General features: G+C 48.4%; 1 protein-coding gene across 4 annotated transcripts; it reads left to right on the top strand.

Annotated features, from left to right (window-relative positions):
• The first annotated feature begins 117 nt into the window (after positions 1-117).
• LOC108924155 (wolframin-like) lies at positions 118-15,018 on the top strand. Of its 4 annotated transcripts, XM_029256080.1 has the most exons (10): positions 118-1,001; positions 1,429-1,674; positions 1,790-1,892; positions 2,640-2,987; positions 8,490-8,569; positions 9,825-9,969; positions 10,372-10,545; positions 10,751-10,831; positions 11,509-11,666; positions 12,000-15,018. In XM_029256080.1, exons 4-10 carry the CDS (start codon positions 2,645-2,647, stop codon positions 13,812-13,814), a joined length of 2,796 nt encoding a protein of 931 aa, XP_029111913.1. In that variant the 5' UTR covers positions 118-1,001; positions 1,429-1,674; positions 1,790-1,892; positions 2,640-2,644; the 3' UTR covers positions 13,815-15,018. The 4 variants fall into 4 exon arrangements, with proteins under 4 accessions (XP_029111913.1, XP_029111911.1, XP_029111910.1 ...); XM_029256078.1 differs by having other exon boundaries at positions 118-1,710; XM_029256077.1 differs by having other exon boundaries at positions 118-1,674.
• The last annotated feature ends 634 nt before the right edge of the window (positions 15,019-15,652 follow it).

Genomic DNA, 15,652 nt, shown 5'->3' on the forward strand with positions numbered 1-15,652 from the left:
GGGCACAGCCAGGACGGGACGCCAGGACGGGACGCCAGTCCGTCGCAGGGCAGCCCAAGCGGGACTCGAACCCCAAACCCACCGAAGAGCAGGACCAGGACCAACCCACTGCACCCCCTCACTTTCTAAAGCACTGAGAACTTATTTCTTTGTTCTGCAACAACAGCATATCATCATCATCTTGTTTGTGCACATGCAGTAAACTGGAACGAAACACGCTGCTTGTCTTGTTGTTGTTCTCGTGTCCTGCTCCTCAGTCCCAGTGATCACTGGCCTCTGGTGTCCGGACCGGGACGGCTCTGAGGTGGCAGAAGCAGGCTGAGGCAGAAAATAAAATCATTTCTTTTCTAATCTAACACAGCTCCACAGCTCGAGATTCGGAAACTCGAACCCGCGACCTCTGTCTGTCTGTGTCTGTCTGTGTCCGAAGCAGCAGCGCTGCCACGTTAGTTACCACGACCGCGTTTCAAGAGCAACTTTCGCGGGGGTCGGAGCGCTGTCGCTGTCGCTGTCGCTGTCCACGGTCCACCACCGTCGTCGAGCGGGGCGCTAGCCTGCTAGCCTACTAGCCTACCCGGCCTCGGCCGCGTTCTCACACAGTTAGTAGGTAGCAGCCCACACACACACACAGTCGCCGGAGCCTGGAGGAGGCCCGACACACAGGGCTGCACAGCTCGTGAGGTCGTAGGCGATTTCGCGGGCAAAACCGGGCTCGTCCGGGTTCATTGCGGGGTCCGAGCATCGCGGCCGTCAGGGAGTTCGGCACAGGCTCACTAATAGAGCGCAGAGACGACGCGCAGCTGTCGTTTAGCCTGAAGCCGGTCGTTCTCACGTGCAGCACACGGGAACCAATCGGAGGCAGAGACAAACTGGTCACAGCGCAGGGGAAGTAGTCGAACACAGAGATCATGAACGTGATCGATGTCATTTTGTATTGAACTTGGGACATCTCCCACGCCGGAGCGACCGTACCTGTCTAGTCGGATGAGCGGCTAACGAAGGTGAGTGACTGGGCTGTATAATAAAGAGGTAAAAACGACCTCATTCTGATTCTGATGCAGCAGTGGATGGTGGTCGGAGTTTAACGAGGACAACTTTAACAAATAAAAAACGCGAACAAAAATCTGTGCTGCTAGATCTTTACACACAGCGAGATGTATGTGTCATCAATGTAGCACGTAAATTACACCAAACACATAAATTTAAATGTGATCCATTCTGCATACCTGGCTTTTTTTTTTTTTAAGCTCGGCAGTCTTAGCTCAGTCAGTCAGTCAGCCAGCCGCTTCAGCAAGGTCACTATTCAGTCACAGTGCCGTTAATTATATAGACATGATTGGAACGCTGCCTTTATAGTATTATCATTGCACAAACAAGCACGTAAGAGTTGAGGGGACATACTGACATCTCGTTCTGACTTCCAACAAGAGCAACAAAGCGAGTATTAGGAGATGTACTACAAATGCCTTGTGCCATGTTCGGGAAATGGGTTTCACTTCCGCCGCTCACATCCAATAAAATAAGCCCATTCCCGACGAGGCAACGGCTCTGACCAATCAGAAAGTGGGAAGCTGCAGCAGGCGGAGACACGTCAGCGCTCGCGGACTCGCGATGGTGACGTTTGCTCCGCTGCTGACGGAGCGTCGAGGCGCCTTTTCGGCGTCTTTACTCGAAGTAAGATGTGAAACTGACTGTCACTTAACGTTGAGAGTAAGTGTGTTGTGTGTTTGCAACTAAAGACGAATAACTTTTACCTCGAGTTGTTGTATTTACTCTTTATTTTGTCCAGAACGACGAGTGAACTCGGCTGTGTCTCCTGCAGCTGTTACTCTGTTACTTACAGAGAGCAGCAGTGTAATCGTAGGGTAATGACGTCACGGGATCCCTGCACGGTACGTACCTTGTGTCGCTTCGCTTGTTCTACAGCAGGGAGGGAGGGACTTGGTCTTGAACCTCGGACCTTCAGCCTGGCCACGGCTGTGCCACGCGCTGGCCCTCATACGTCCTTACACGTCCTTACTCTGATTTACTACATCTCTTACCGTGTTGACTCGTGATGGATGGAGTGACCGACCCCACTCGGTCTGTCCATCTTTCTTATTAATTCATTTCATTACTTGTTTCTCTTTATACTGAAGTCAAGTCAGGAAAATAATGCGTTAAAAGTAGTAATAATAATAATAGGTTCCTAAGCTGACCTTTGCTTTCAAAGCAGCTTTCTGTTTTTCAGTAATTTTTACTGTACTGCAGGGTCTTCTTCCAGTCCAGGGTCCTGGGTTCGACCCTAAGTACCGCTCAGTGTCTTTTCCCAATGTGCTAAAGTGTGCGAATAAATATTCGTGTGCTGTTTCGCTTTTTACCTCGGTCCCCTGGACTGGATGGACTGAAAGGAGCCCTTTTCGGAAAGAGCTGGAAGGTTTCGGTGTGCGGCGAAACTGTCGTCGACGAGGCCTCCGTTTCGCCACGTCGCTGTGTTGGATGCCTTTGTTTCGTGGCACCTGCTGGACGAAATGAATGTGCGGTGCCTTCGAGGGGGACGCAGCGTCAGGGACTGGGAGACGCACTTTGGGAGCAGCGGTGTGTTAGCGGTGATGTTCATGCTCTATTGAAAGACATTTCCCACGATCTCTCATTTTCAGGAGTGATGAATATCTATCCACTGGCACCAGGATCCCCACCCACACCCCCCACCTCCCCCACTCCACATGTCCCCTCAGCCTCCACCCTAGCATCCACGTGTCCCTCTCATACCGTTGCCCAGAGCTCAACCTCCACAAACTCTCCGGCCTCCCCGCCGTCTTCAGCCAACTCCACCCCGCCGGCCAGCCCGCCCGGCCAGTCCCCTAGGCCTGCTGTTCACGTGGGTCGATCTCGGCTTAATGCCGCCACTGGCTTCGCGCGGCCAGCAGCGGGCACCGCGTCCTCGCAGTCATCTCCAGCTGCCCGTGGTGGGGACACGCTGCATCGCATGCCGCAGGCTGAGGCAGGTGAGTGTGACCCGGCCCTGTCCGGGAGGCACCAGGTTACTTTGTTTCCGCAAAAGGTAGATGCGGGCTCTGAAACGGGTCCAGAGAGGCTGCATTCCAGCAGGTTTTTTGCATCTGCCTCGTAGTCACTTGTAGTGTTTTTCTAATAGTCTCGTTTATGTGACTGTTCACTGAAGTTCAGTCCTTTTTCCAAGACTGGAACTGAAAGTACAGCCTTCTGTTCTCAGCCATTATACTGCTTGTTCTTGGTTGCCCAGTTTAGATACACTAGTGAAGTCCGCCTTCCCAGTGTCTAATTTCCTTATGGCCTTGGGGCGGTCATCGAGTTCAGTTGATTAACCACAGCCCCATGTCCTGTGAGAAGCATGTTCTCCTCTCCAGTAGAGTGCGATGCTATAAAGACAATCCCAATCTGACTTCTGGGCCACACTTCACACAGCAGTATCACTGGGGTTTCCCGCACTTCACGTGTCGCAGATGGCACTAGTCTGAGTGCTGACATAGAGGCAGCCTGTGGGGGAAGCAGCCCATCCTGTGTCCAAAGATGAGAGGTTCAGGGAGATCAGGTGGCTGTAACCGGAGTAACTGGATGCACTCTGAGTAAATGGTTGTTTTTAGCAGCCCATCAGAGGGAGGCTGTAAAGCAAACCAACTCTGCCTGGGGTTGCTGAAATGTCAGGGTAGAAGCTGGAACTGAACACGCGACTCCTGTGCCGCAGCCCTGCTGCTTTCAGCTGTATTACTTTGGGAATTAGCACCTTGGCTGAACCACAACTAAAACACAGCTAATCTATGTGGCACAAGGGTCTTTGCAGTTCTCCCAGGGAAAAGATACATGTGGCGAAGGAGTCTGAACGTGTAAAAATAAAGAACTTTGTAGTGTGGTGCCTGGAGCACTTGAAGAAACAAGTCTTCCTGAAGTGCTTCCCATGTGATGGGGGCTAGTAGAAGTTGCCCTTTAAGTGCAGGCTTCCGGTTGGTCCCTCTAAGAGCTGCCCACAGGCCAGTGATCCGCATCTGAGGACAAAGCTCCTGTCCTTTTTGAAATCGCTGTCACTTTAAGCCCCCAGGTTGTGTACGTGGTGTTTATTTTTAGGTGGGCTTTGGTTTGTCCCCTGTTCTCCCTGGGGCCCTTGGTGTCAGGAAGCTGTGGGAGCAGTGAAAACAAGAAGCCTGTCTACTCACACTCTTGCACTGTAATTCACTGTAATTCAGTACTATAATCCAATACAGGTGGGCTCCCACTTGCGAGCTAATTTGGAACCAATGGTTTGTTTGTTACATGAAAAACAAAGTCGAATGTGACACAGAGTGGGCCAGGGACTTGTCGCCATTTCTCTAATGTCGCTTATCGTGTAATGTAAGCCAGTGCCACTGGACCAAGTGGCTGTTCCTCGACAGCCGAGTATTGATAGCTCTGTGTCTGGTGGGGAAATGCACTCTTGTCACTGAGTTATGCATCATTTGAGATAACAATGTTTGCTGAAGGAGTAAATGTAAACGTCAACCACCTGGACAGCTCTGTGGGGTGGGAGGCAACAGTGGGGTTTTTTTGCACAGGAACAGAGAGGCATGCAGAATCTCTCTCTCTCTCTCTCTCCCTGTCTCCCCGTCTCTCTCTGTCTCTGTCCCCTAGTGTACAGATCACGAGAGGGCTAGGAGGCAGACAGCCGCTCCTTATTTTGAGCTGGGATGGTTTGTGCACGTGCCTGGGTCTTTTGAGTCCTTGCCAAACGGCAGTAGCCAAAGCAGAAAGAGATGTTAATAAACAGGAACTAGATCCACTTTTACACCAATATGCTGCTGAGGACAGTAAGACACACTGAGCAAGACACACTGTGTAAGTGTAAATGTGTCCAATGTGCAGTTGTTGTAGGTTTGCAGCCTGTTAATAGCACTTGAAGTTGGGGAGTGCCAGTCCTCCCTGCCATCTGCATCTTTGAAGGAACTTTTGACGTGTTCATCAAAGCAGTGATGATTCACTTATCCATTGGAACGGATTTCCACAAGGTGTTCTGTAACCCTCTCTTGTGCAGAAAGTCTTAGAAAATGTGTCTGTAATGCTTGTTCACCTTCTCGGTGAGTGGGGGGTGTCCATTTACATTCATACAGGTTGTGCAAGCAGGTCTGTTCTTGATCCACAACACATCGTAAATCAAGTGTCTTCAGTGAAATGGTGCTTCTGGTAAAAGGCATGTCCACCACAGAGTATCAGTCCTGGTCCAGAACAATAAACCCTGTTGTTTTTCCCATCATCTTGGGCTGCCTTTTATGTTTAGGATATTTAACTTATTTGCTTGTGTTGCACTGATTTGTTTTTTCAGTTTCTTTATATTTGCATCATGGAAGCTCTCACCCACAGCTATTTACATATTAAACATGGGGCTATTGCTTTAAACGGATCTCCTACCTAAAAGTACACATTTGGCCCTTTTCGGACACGCGCTGATCAACCACAACATTAAAACCACCTGCCTAATATTGCGTAGGTCCCTCTCATGCTGCCAGAACAGCTCTGACCTGTCGAGGCATAGACTCGACAAGACCTTTAGCGGTCCTGTGGTATCTGGTACCAAGACGTTAGCAGCACATCCTTTACATCCTGTAAGTTGCGAGGTGGGGCCTCCATGGATTGGACTTGTTTTCCAGCACGTTCCACAGATGCTCGATCAGATTGAGATCTGGGCAATTTGGAGGTCAAGTCAACACCTTGAACTTAAGAATTTTTGCAATGTGGCAGAGCGCATTATCCTACTGAAAGAGGCTACTGCCGTCAGGGAATACCGTTACCATGAAGGGGTGTGCGTGGTCTGCCACAATCTTTAGGTAGGTGGTACGTGTCAAAGTAACATCCACATGAATGCCAGGACCCAAAGTTTCCAAAGTAATGTACTGTGCTTGACCTCAAGTAGCTTGGAAGAACACAAGTGACTCTACTCACTACTGAAGAAGCTCTTCAGTTTAGCTGGGGTGGCCTGCAGAAGGCGACAGTCCTGCTCCATGATGACTGGGAATTTTGGAGCTCTTCTCCGGACCATTTCTTCCAGAAACTCCAGTGTCACTCCCAGGTTTATTGGTTTATTTAGTCTGCTGGCATCACCTGTAGAAAAGCCTTTACCCCAGTGTACTGCTGTAAATATACCCTACAGCCAGGACAACACGCTGTTGGGACATCTGCAGGAGAGACATGCACTTCGGAAGACCCGAGCCTCCTCAGAGAGTAAACTGACTGCTTCACCACTCCATGCAGTTGTCCAAGTTCTTGCACCACCCAAGAAGCCCCTTATCAAGCCTCTGTACTCATCCTCCTTTCGGTTTCTGTCCCTGACACAACCAACTATTGCTCTGTGACTTCCACTGGGCAGATTACTGTGAAATATTACAAAATTGGCAGTTTGTAACTGTAACATTCTCCCTTTGGACTGGAGCTCATTTAATTTGCTATTCCAGTTCTTTAACCAATGCAACCACTGCTGATCTGTGATGCACCACATGTCTTGGAACTAGATACGAAATCTTGTGCCATATCTTTTTATTGTCACTGCAGTAATATATTTGTATTGTCTTTAAACAGTGTGTCTCTTGAAAGTAGTTAAATCGTTTATTGTATAATTACATGTTTTTATTATGAAAGGTAAAACAAAAGTCAGGGGCATTACACTTTATGGTACTGTAAACTCCATTGCAGCTTCAAGAAAACACTGAAACCTCAGTCTCCTGTGAAGTTGACACTGGGGACAACTGGTAGTGTAGTGGTTAGATCTGCTGCCTTTGAACCCAAAAGTTGCAAGTTCAAATCGTACCTCCAGCTGTAGTACCATTGAGTAAGGTGCTTACCTTAAGTTGCTTCTGGAAAAACTACTCAGCTGTATAAACAGGTAAGTAATTGTGAGTAGCTTTAAATTAACTCAGTTTGCAGAAAAGCATCAGCTAAATTAATAAATGTAGGATGAAGTAATTTTTTTTTTTTGTGTTTGAACAAAATTGTGTTCCTCTATTATAGAGATTTAGCTGAAGATCAGACCACATTTTCTGAGTAATTAATTCAGAAATCAGGTAATATGAAAGGGTTCAGAATCCCTCTTGTAAGTGTAAATTGGGACATTGTCCACGTGGTTTGTAAGGCTACAGTGTCCTTTTTATTGTCACTTGATGATTGTGTTTTCCTTTCCATATTTCCTATGGTTATCCTGGAACTTAATGAAACTTAAAACAGGTCAGAGCTATCTAAAAAAAAAGTATATAGAATCTTTTCTATCCACACTAATGGGAAACATTATTAAGTAATTAATGTAAGATATGACAGCAGTTGTCTACAAAATTAATCAGTTCCTGAAAACAGTGCAGGTACCAAAATTTCACATACTGAAAGCCAATTTCCCCATCTTTTAAATGGAAAAAATAAATAGCTTCCAGAATATCAAAAAAACCCTAAACAAGTTTCCTAAATATCACTAGAACACAGTAAAAGACCTATATAGATATCAAGCAATGACTTGAGCGCAGTATAAAACACTTATTTACATTTATTTAGCAAATGCACTTTTCCAGTGCGATGTACATCTCAGAGAACAATACACAAATGAATTACACCAACAGATGAAGAGATTTGGATGCAGACATGTGAATCGCTTCATAATTAACAAATTTTTAATGAGTTCATTAACAGGTATTTTCATAGTTTCTCCCCCGACTCACAGGATGTTCGTTGCGGGAGCTCGGTATGTGAATACAGTTGTTTCCCACAGAGTGAAGGAATGTGTCAAAATCAATGGCGCTTATCTCTTTCTGCCTTCAAGGTGGAAGCAATACATGTTTTCGTTTTCTGCTAGGGAATTATTGAACTATTGGGCTTAGGAGTTACTGGGGGGTATCGTTGGCCATCCATTTCTTCTCCATCAGGAGACCAGTCGCTTAGTTGGACAACAGCACCTTGTCTGATGAGTGAGATTTTCTGCATGCAGTGTTGATATTGGCTGCTGAACCCATCGTGATGGGAGAGATCGATCTGTCCTCAGGCAGCAAAGACTGCAACCTGCCAGGCCTGCCCTCGTAGCACCATCACTCAATGTGGTAATACCACAATACAATACCTGTGGTTCCAAGAAGAAGTCCCTAACCCATACTGGTTCGGGGGGCTTGCAGGGTGGCCCTAGAATGTTCTTTTCTACCAAGTAAGGCACCAGAAACCACTGGATGTCTGTAGTTTAATCTGCCAGGTTTTTTGTGTGATAGAATTTATGTTTCTAAAAATGCTTTAGCAGAATATCAGTAGACATGGAAATGGGTGGTGACATGGAGGTAATAAATTTGCTTAAGAAATGGAAAAACAGTAAAATCAGCCTCTGGACAACTTACATCTCTGAAAACCATAGTTGACTGTTTGGTAACTACTGGGCTTTGGTGTCACTTGTTGAACGTACAAACAGTGACCCTAGTGCCGTAAAGCTCACATACGTGTTTCACTGTGCTCTGTGTGTGTGTGTGTGTGTATGTATACAGGGTCCAAGGCCACAGAGGAACTGACCTTTCAGGAGCTGGAAGAGAGGGCTAAGAGTGGAGAGCCCAAAGCTCAGACTGAGGTGAGTGCCCCAAGCTGTGAGCCTCCCTTTTCCTGTGGTCTTTGGACCACAGGCTCTCTAAACGTGACTGCAAGCTCTTGTGGGACACAACACACCCTTAACTGCAGTGCTGCCTTGAAGGACCTGCAGAGAATTATAGGTTTGGAAACGTGCACTGTTTCATACAGCAGGGTTAAAGAAAGATTGTCCACGCAAAGCAACTTTACCTAAATCACTCGTGCCTCCACAGCGCTGAAAGTCATCGTGTTGTTTGGATATTTGCCATTTTTCTTCATACCCCTCATCATTGCCAAAGAGTTTGACTGTTAACAGCAGAAAGCATCACCGGATGCTCGTTAGTCTCCACTTGGGTTATCCAGCATGGCTCATTGGGTGAGATGGGGTTTCAGCATCGAGCTGCTGTGGACAGGCCTGTGGAGAACCACCGAGGCCTTCGAACGTGAGTGGACTAGAGGATATGGTTGAAGCCAGTGACCACATCTTGGCTGCTTTGTTGTGCCCCTTCTGGGAAGGTCTACCAAACAGCAGCACTCAATCAGTGTGTCTGGCCTTGGGAGATAGTACCGCTGAAAGGCTTCACACAGCAACTTTGGGTAGCACTATTTTGTGTGCGTGCTTGCGTGCGTGCTTGCGTGCAATGGTCCATTCCATTGCATTCTCTCTGCCATGGTACGCTAGCTGCACAAGAGAAGAACAGAAGGCTCTGCAACATGTGATCAGGACAGCTCAGGACATCACTGGCAAACAGCTACCAGTAGCTGTGGACATTTATCTGTCCGGATGTAGGAGCAGAGCCTCCAAAATGATTAGGGACTCCACTCATTCTGCATACCACCTCTTTAAACTGCTCCCCTCTGTAAGGCAATACAGGTCAATTCACTCACACACCACAAGAATGAAAAACAGCTTCTTCCCCAGAGCTGTGAAATAGCTGAACGCTGCTTAATTTTTATTGCTTTATGTTATACTGTATTATGAATTTATCTATATATTTACTGTTATCATCTGTTTAAACTGTTTAATTTTTATTTTTATATACCTGTATAAGTGTCGTTTTTTTATGTTGTTGTCTAAAGAACTCGGGGATTACCACTGTAATTTCGCTGTATTGCACAGCAGTAGAATGACAAAGTCTTCAGTTCAATTCAGTCGTGTAACCAGTGGATCCCTTTGTGTCCATCTTACCCGTGGTTTAATAAGCTAATGAACAATGACAACATGTTACCATATGTGACAGGTGTATGTGTCGTTGCAGATGGGGAAGTATTTCCTACGATTGGCAGAGAGGGGAGACGAGGAACTGAACAACTGCAATGCAGTCGGCTGGCTGGTTCAGGCAGCCAAACAAGGCCGCAAGGAGGCAGTGAAGCTCCTGCAGAGGTGCCTGGCTGCAAGGAAAGGTGGGCCTTGCGACGTGGCTTCCTGGAGCATGCTGGGAAATGTAGCTTTTCTCTCCCCGGTGAAAGCTGATGAGGTCATATTGTACAACAGAGGTGCCCAGCGGACCAGTCCCTGAGCTGTGTCTCTATTCTCCCTTGTTAGAAAGTCCTCTTGCAGCGTTGCTGTCTCTGAGCTGCCCGAGCACGACTGAGCCTCTGTAGTGAGCCGAAAGTGGGAGGAGCCTGTTGGAGCTGTGTTTTTGGGCAGGACTCTATCTCAAGGCGAACCCCATTTCATGGTCTTGCCCCATTTCAAGTCCCGTCCTTAACGGACTAGCTGTCTCCACTGGTAGAACTATGGCTGTGGTGGGGTAACGGTGGGAAGATGAATTCACTTACAGTGCCCTACGCTTGCACCTGCAGGTATCACTTCCGAGAACGAGGAGGACGTGAGGAAGCTGGTCACGGAGAGCAGGTTCGAGCGTGCCGTGAGGAAGGCCGCCCTACTCATGTATTGGAAGCTGAACCCTGAGAAGAAGAGGAAGGTGGCTGTGTCCGAGCTGCTGGAGAACGTGGGGCAGGTCAACGCGGATCACGGTAAGGAGGATGCTGTGTTTTCAAACCTTACTCTGCTCTGGGTAGTGGCAGGTAGTCCCAGTAAAGGCCCCGTTGCTGAGATTGAGCTACACATGTCCCTGATGAACAGCCACTCGGACATCCAGTCACGAGCTGCAGCTGAAGTTCCACATGTTGCTTTGGTGGTGTCACTTAGAGCAAAGTGTGATGTGCCTTTGACGTGCAGACGGAGCCGCCGCGCCCGGCCCGGTCTCCAGCTCTGTCCAGAAGCAGAGGCGGGTTCTCGAGAGGTTGGTCTCCAGTGAAGGTAAGAGTTCGGTTATCGTGTGGCTTTCGAGCGCCAGTGGGATGAGGGCTTCGCTTTGTTGCCTGCTCTCGTTCACTTCCTCTGTGGTCCAGCCTGTGGAACAGGAGTGTAGCTCTGCAACACTGCCACTGCGAGGGGTTTATGACCATTTGAGCAACACAGCTATTTGTTTTGCCCAGGATGTTTAGTTCCGTCAGGTAATACTGTGTTTACATTTACTCATTTAGCTGACACGTTTCTCTTAAGTCAGGTGCTTTACAGTTATTTACTCATTTATACAGTTGGGTAATTTTACTGGAGCAATTTAGGGTAAGCGCCTCACTCAAGTGTACTACAACTGGAGGTGGGATTCACATCATTTTGTGATGGTTATTGGTGTGATACGCAGTAGCCTTCCTGTTCTTGCTTTGCTGACATCACAGGCTGTATGATGGGTTCCTTTTTGCATCACTTTAGACTAGAATATTGCTCAAGGAGGCATATAAATGGATCATTTCTTTCATGGTTACAGGCTATTGTGCTTTTTTATATCGTGCAGTGTTTGTGAAAGGTGACAGCACTGGTATACCGGCCTTTCGTGATATTCATGAAAACTCGTCTCAGACTGGCGTACGCAACAAGGTGTGATGGAACCACCTGAAGTGGCTCTGCTCTTTTCTGAACCTTGTTCCTCCCAGCTGGCAAATATATGGCTTTGGATGATTTTGTGGAAATCACCAAGAAATATGCACAGGGCATCCCGCCCTGCTCCATGATGGAGGGTGTGAGCACCGATGAAGATGATGACGATGAGACTGTTGGGAAGAACCCGAATGACCTGCCCCTGCACCGCAAGGTAACCCCCATCGGTCCAGTCTGACAGCCACCCAAATGTGTGGTGCCACTTGACTGCAGTTGGAGCTGCTGAACACACCTATGGCCCACAACCCCAAAGCCAGAGGGTCCTGTGTGTGGGGTGGGATGGGTTGGTTTTCAGCTTGAGCAGACGATGAACAGCATATATTACATAGCATTACATATACATATGTTACGTACATTACACAGCATATATAACGTATTTTATACCCATTATTGAGTTTAAAAAAAAGTTAAAGAAAATTTAATGTCAGATGTAAATATTCCACATCCTGTTAGATTTCTTGTTGTTTTTGTCCGCTCTGCCTCCCAGGTGCTGAAGTACCCTCTACATGCGATCACGGAGATCAAGGAGCACCTCATTGACTGGGCATCGCGAGCAGGCATGCAGTGGCTCAGCGCCATCATCCCCACCCACCATGTCAATGCCCTGCTCTTCTTTTTCATCATCAGCAACCTCACCATCGACTTCTTTGCCTTCATTATACCTTTGGTCATCTTTTACCTTTCCTTCATCTCCATGGTGATATGCACGCTGCGAGTGTTCCAGAACAGCAAGGCATGGGAGAACTTCAGGGCTCTCACTGCCCTGTTGACTCGTTTTGAACCCAACCTGGATGTGGAACAGGCTGAGACGAACTTCGGCTGGAACCACCTGGAGCCGTACCTGTATTTTTTCCTCTCTGTCTTCTTTGTCATCTTTTCCTTCCCTGTGACAGACAAGGCCTGGATCCCTTGCTCAGAGCTGGCCACCGTGGCCATCTTCTTCACCATCACCAGCTACATGAGCCTGAACTCATCAGCACAGGTGTACGCGCGACAGACATTTGCTGTAGAAGTGGCCTCTGCACTATGTGCCATGACCAGCTTCCTTCCAGAGAGGATGACACTCTTGCGTTTCTTGGGGAAAACGTTCATTACTGTGCCACTGGGTGACGCCGTGGTCCTGAAACTGAGCATCCCGTGCCTCCTGTACGCCTACATGATCTACTTATTCTTCAGGATGGCCCGGTTGCGGGGATTCCGGGGCACCTACTGCTTCCTGGTGCCCTACCTGGTGTGCTTCATGTGGTGGGAGTTCTCCGTGATACTCCTCCAGAACTCGACTGCCATTGGGCTCATCCGCAGCTGTGTGGGCTACTTCCTCTTCCTGTTCGCCCTCCCTATACTTGCCATGGGCTTGACCATCATGCTGCTTATCCAGGTGGTCCGATGCTTCCTGGAGATGGACTTGATCAAAATGGCGGTGACTGTCGTGGTGTGTGCCGTCCCGGTCGTCCTACGGCTCTGGACTCGTTTCAGCCTCTCCCTGCTCGACATTGTAAAGTCCTTGTCCAGGAGCAGTGTGGTCAAGCTCATTCTCGTTTGGATCTCGGCCGTTATCCTCTTCACGTGGATGTACGTGTACCGCTCGGAGGGCATGAACGTTTACAACTCAACGCTCACTTGGCAGCAGTATAGCTTTATGTGCGGCCCCCGGGCCTGGAAGGAGTCTAACATGGCCAAGACGCAGATCCTTTGTAGCCACCTGGAGGGCCACCGCGTCACCTGGATGGGACGCTTCAAGTATGTGCGGGTCACCGAGATAGAGAACGGCCCCCAGTCCGTCATCAACCTGCTGCCTGTTTTTGTGGGCAACTGGATGCGTTGCCTCTACGGAGAAGCGTACCCTAAGTGTGACCCGCAGAACACTACCCTGGAGGAGGATGAGCTCTGCCGCCTCAAGTTCCTCGCCAAGCACGACTGTCACGTGAAGCGCTTTGACCGCTACAAGTTTGAGGTGACCGTGGGCATGCCCTTGGACAGGAAAGGGCGCAACGGGACACTGGAGGACGATGATGCCACCAAGGACATTGTCCTCAAGGCCAGCAGTGAGTTCAAGCACATCCTGCTGAACCTGGGTGTGGGCAGCATAGTGGAATTCAGCACGGTGCTGGAAGGGCGGCTGGGGAGCAAGTGGCCTGTGTTCGAGCTCAAGGCCATCCACTGCCTCAACTGCGCCTCCAGGCTCATGCCAGCAGGCAAACAGTACAAGATCGAGACAGACTGGAGGGCCACAGCACGCCACGCCTTCAAGTTTGCCTTCGACTTTTTCTTCACCCCCTTGTTGTCAGCGAGGATGGCGTAGCGAGTGCACGGCGGTGCCGTGGGCGACGGCCGGTGTTGAATGCGGTCGGTTGCGCCAACGTGTGCACGACGTGCCAGCTGTGCTCGCGCGTGAGTTCCAACGCGTGGCGCTCCTGTGACGGCCTCACGTGTCCTTTCCACTACAGCAATGCAGTACAAAGTGTGTAAACATATATGAGTGTGTGTATTCCGTGTATTCCTAGACTGTTGAGCTGTAAGTACAGACAGCGTGTTTGTCGTCGTACGCGATTCTGTGCCATTAGTGGCACCTGCTCTGCCAAAGATGATGTGACAGCAGCCTGATCTACACGGTTCTGGTCCTCGTACACTTTGTGCGGGATGCGGGACTCCAAAAGCCTTTCACAGCTGTTCCGAGCACCTTCTGCCCATGCCGATGAGGTCCCCTGCGGACAAAGAGGCGTCGCTTCCAGGGCTTTCGTTTTGCTAACAAATGAGGATGTTCATTGTCAGAGGGCACTTGGAAATGCTCTTTGTCACATGTTCTGCATGACACACGATTGCAGAGGATCCTCCAATCGCGTAGCTTTGCTTTCACTGCTTCCTTCTTACGTCGAAGACGACGAGCCGTGACGACACACGAATCGCTCTGTTTGCCCCCATCATTGCACTGCACTTGACATTTCACTCTTCTGATTACTTTAGGTCCCCCGACCTCTCCCCGACGCTGGCCTTCGTTTCAGACGTCCGACTTGCTCGGTCTTGACCCGGATTTTTCGGCAGATCGTTGTACGGTCCAAATGATATCACAGCAAACACGTTGCTTGAAATGAGTAACTGAAGACGAGCGCAATAATATTCATCATTTCAGTTATGATAGTCTCTGAAGAAAGCAATAGTAGAGCACTTATAAATCGAAAATGAACGAAGGGCACATTCTGTGGTGTGGTGAGACCTCGGCCTGAGTCCTGCTCCAAGTCAAGAGGTTGTCAGCTCAGCCCGGACTAATTCTAATTAAATAATTGTTTAACCCAAAAATGAATATGTCAAAAATAAAGCCTTAATTCCTGTTTCGTAACACTTGAAGTGTGCAGATTTCAACGTTTCAAAGGAAAAAGGTATGAATTTCAGGAATGTGACTAAATGTGTTATTTTGAACTTCTGGACCATGGGGCCGTGCAGTACTGAGAACGCTTGTTGGGTGAGGTGTGTGCAGTTTTTGGAAAAATAAAAGTTACCATTGAATGCTTCGGGCCCTCTGACTGTTTTAATTCGTTTTGATGAAGAAACACCTTGAAACTTTATCCTGCAGTGTTTTTATTTTTGTAGCTTGTTGTTGTAAATTATTCTAGTAGTGACAGTATATGTTGTCCTCTGTGTCCACACTGCAGTCCAGGAGAAACACAGCTTCGCTCCTGTGTGTGTCCTAAATATATTGTGGGAATGAAAATAAAGTTGACTTTCACTTGGACTTGGGAAAAAAACACCTGAGGCTTCATTCCACGGATGACGCAACTATGACTGTTACTATGATTGTTTCTCATGTTCTGACTCCCCTTCCCTGGACGTACGCGTCCGTCCGTATTCCCCGCTTCCCTTGAGTTCTATTTTGCATCAGAAGAGCGGCTAGTCTTCCCAGAGAGCAATAAAGTACAATAATGCGGTAAAAGAAGAAGACGAGTGTGAGGAAGGGACGTCAATCAGCAGAGCGAAAGCGAAAGTCCGCACGAGAATTTATGGTGTATTATTGACCATAGATACTGTGTGCTTTGAAAATGCTCCTGTGCTGAGCGGTCGGTGTCCAGCTGGACGAGAGTGAGAACACGGTGGACGGTGACGGTGGACAGTGATTTTACTGTGGGGAAACGGTAGGAGCCAAAC

The sequence above is a fragment of the Scleropages formosus genome, chromosome 11 (genome assembly GCF_900964775.1).
Source record: "Scleropages formosus chromosome 11, fSclFor1.1, whole genome shotgun sequence".
NCBI classification, from domain to species: Eukaryota; Metazoa; Chordata; class Actinopteri; order Osteoglossiformes; family Osteoglossidae; genus Scleropages; species Scleropages formosus.

Bases quoted from the DNA above. Each gene is read 5' to 3' on its own strand.
- LOC108924155 (XM_029256078.1), top strand. From the start codon at position 2,645: ATGAATATCTATCCACTGGCACCAGGATCCCCACCCACACCCCCCACC. The intron at 9,970-10,371 runs GTGGGCCTTGCG...TTGCACCTGCAG, and splicing joins GTGCCTGGCTGCAAGGAAAG to GTATCACTTCCGAGAACGAG. The intron at 10,832-11,508 runs GTAAGAGTTCGG...TGTTCCTCCCAG, and splicing joins GAGGTTGGTCTCCAGTGAAG to CTGGCAAATATATGGCTTTG.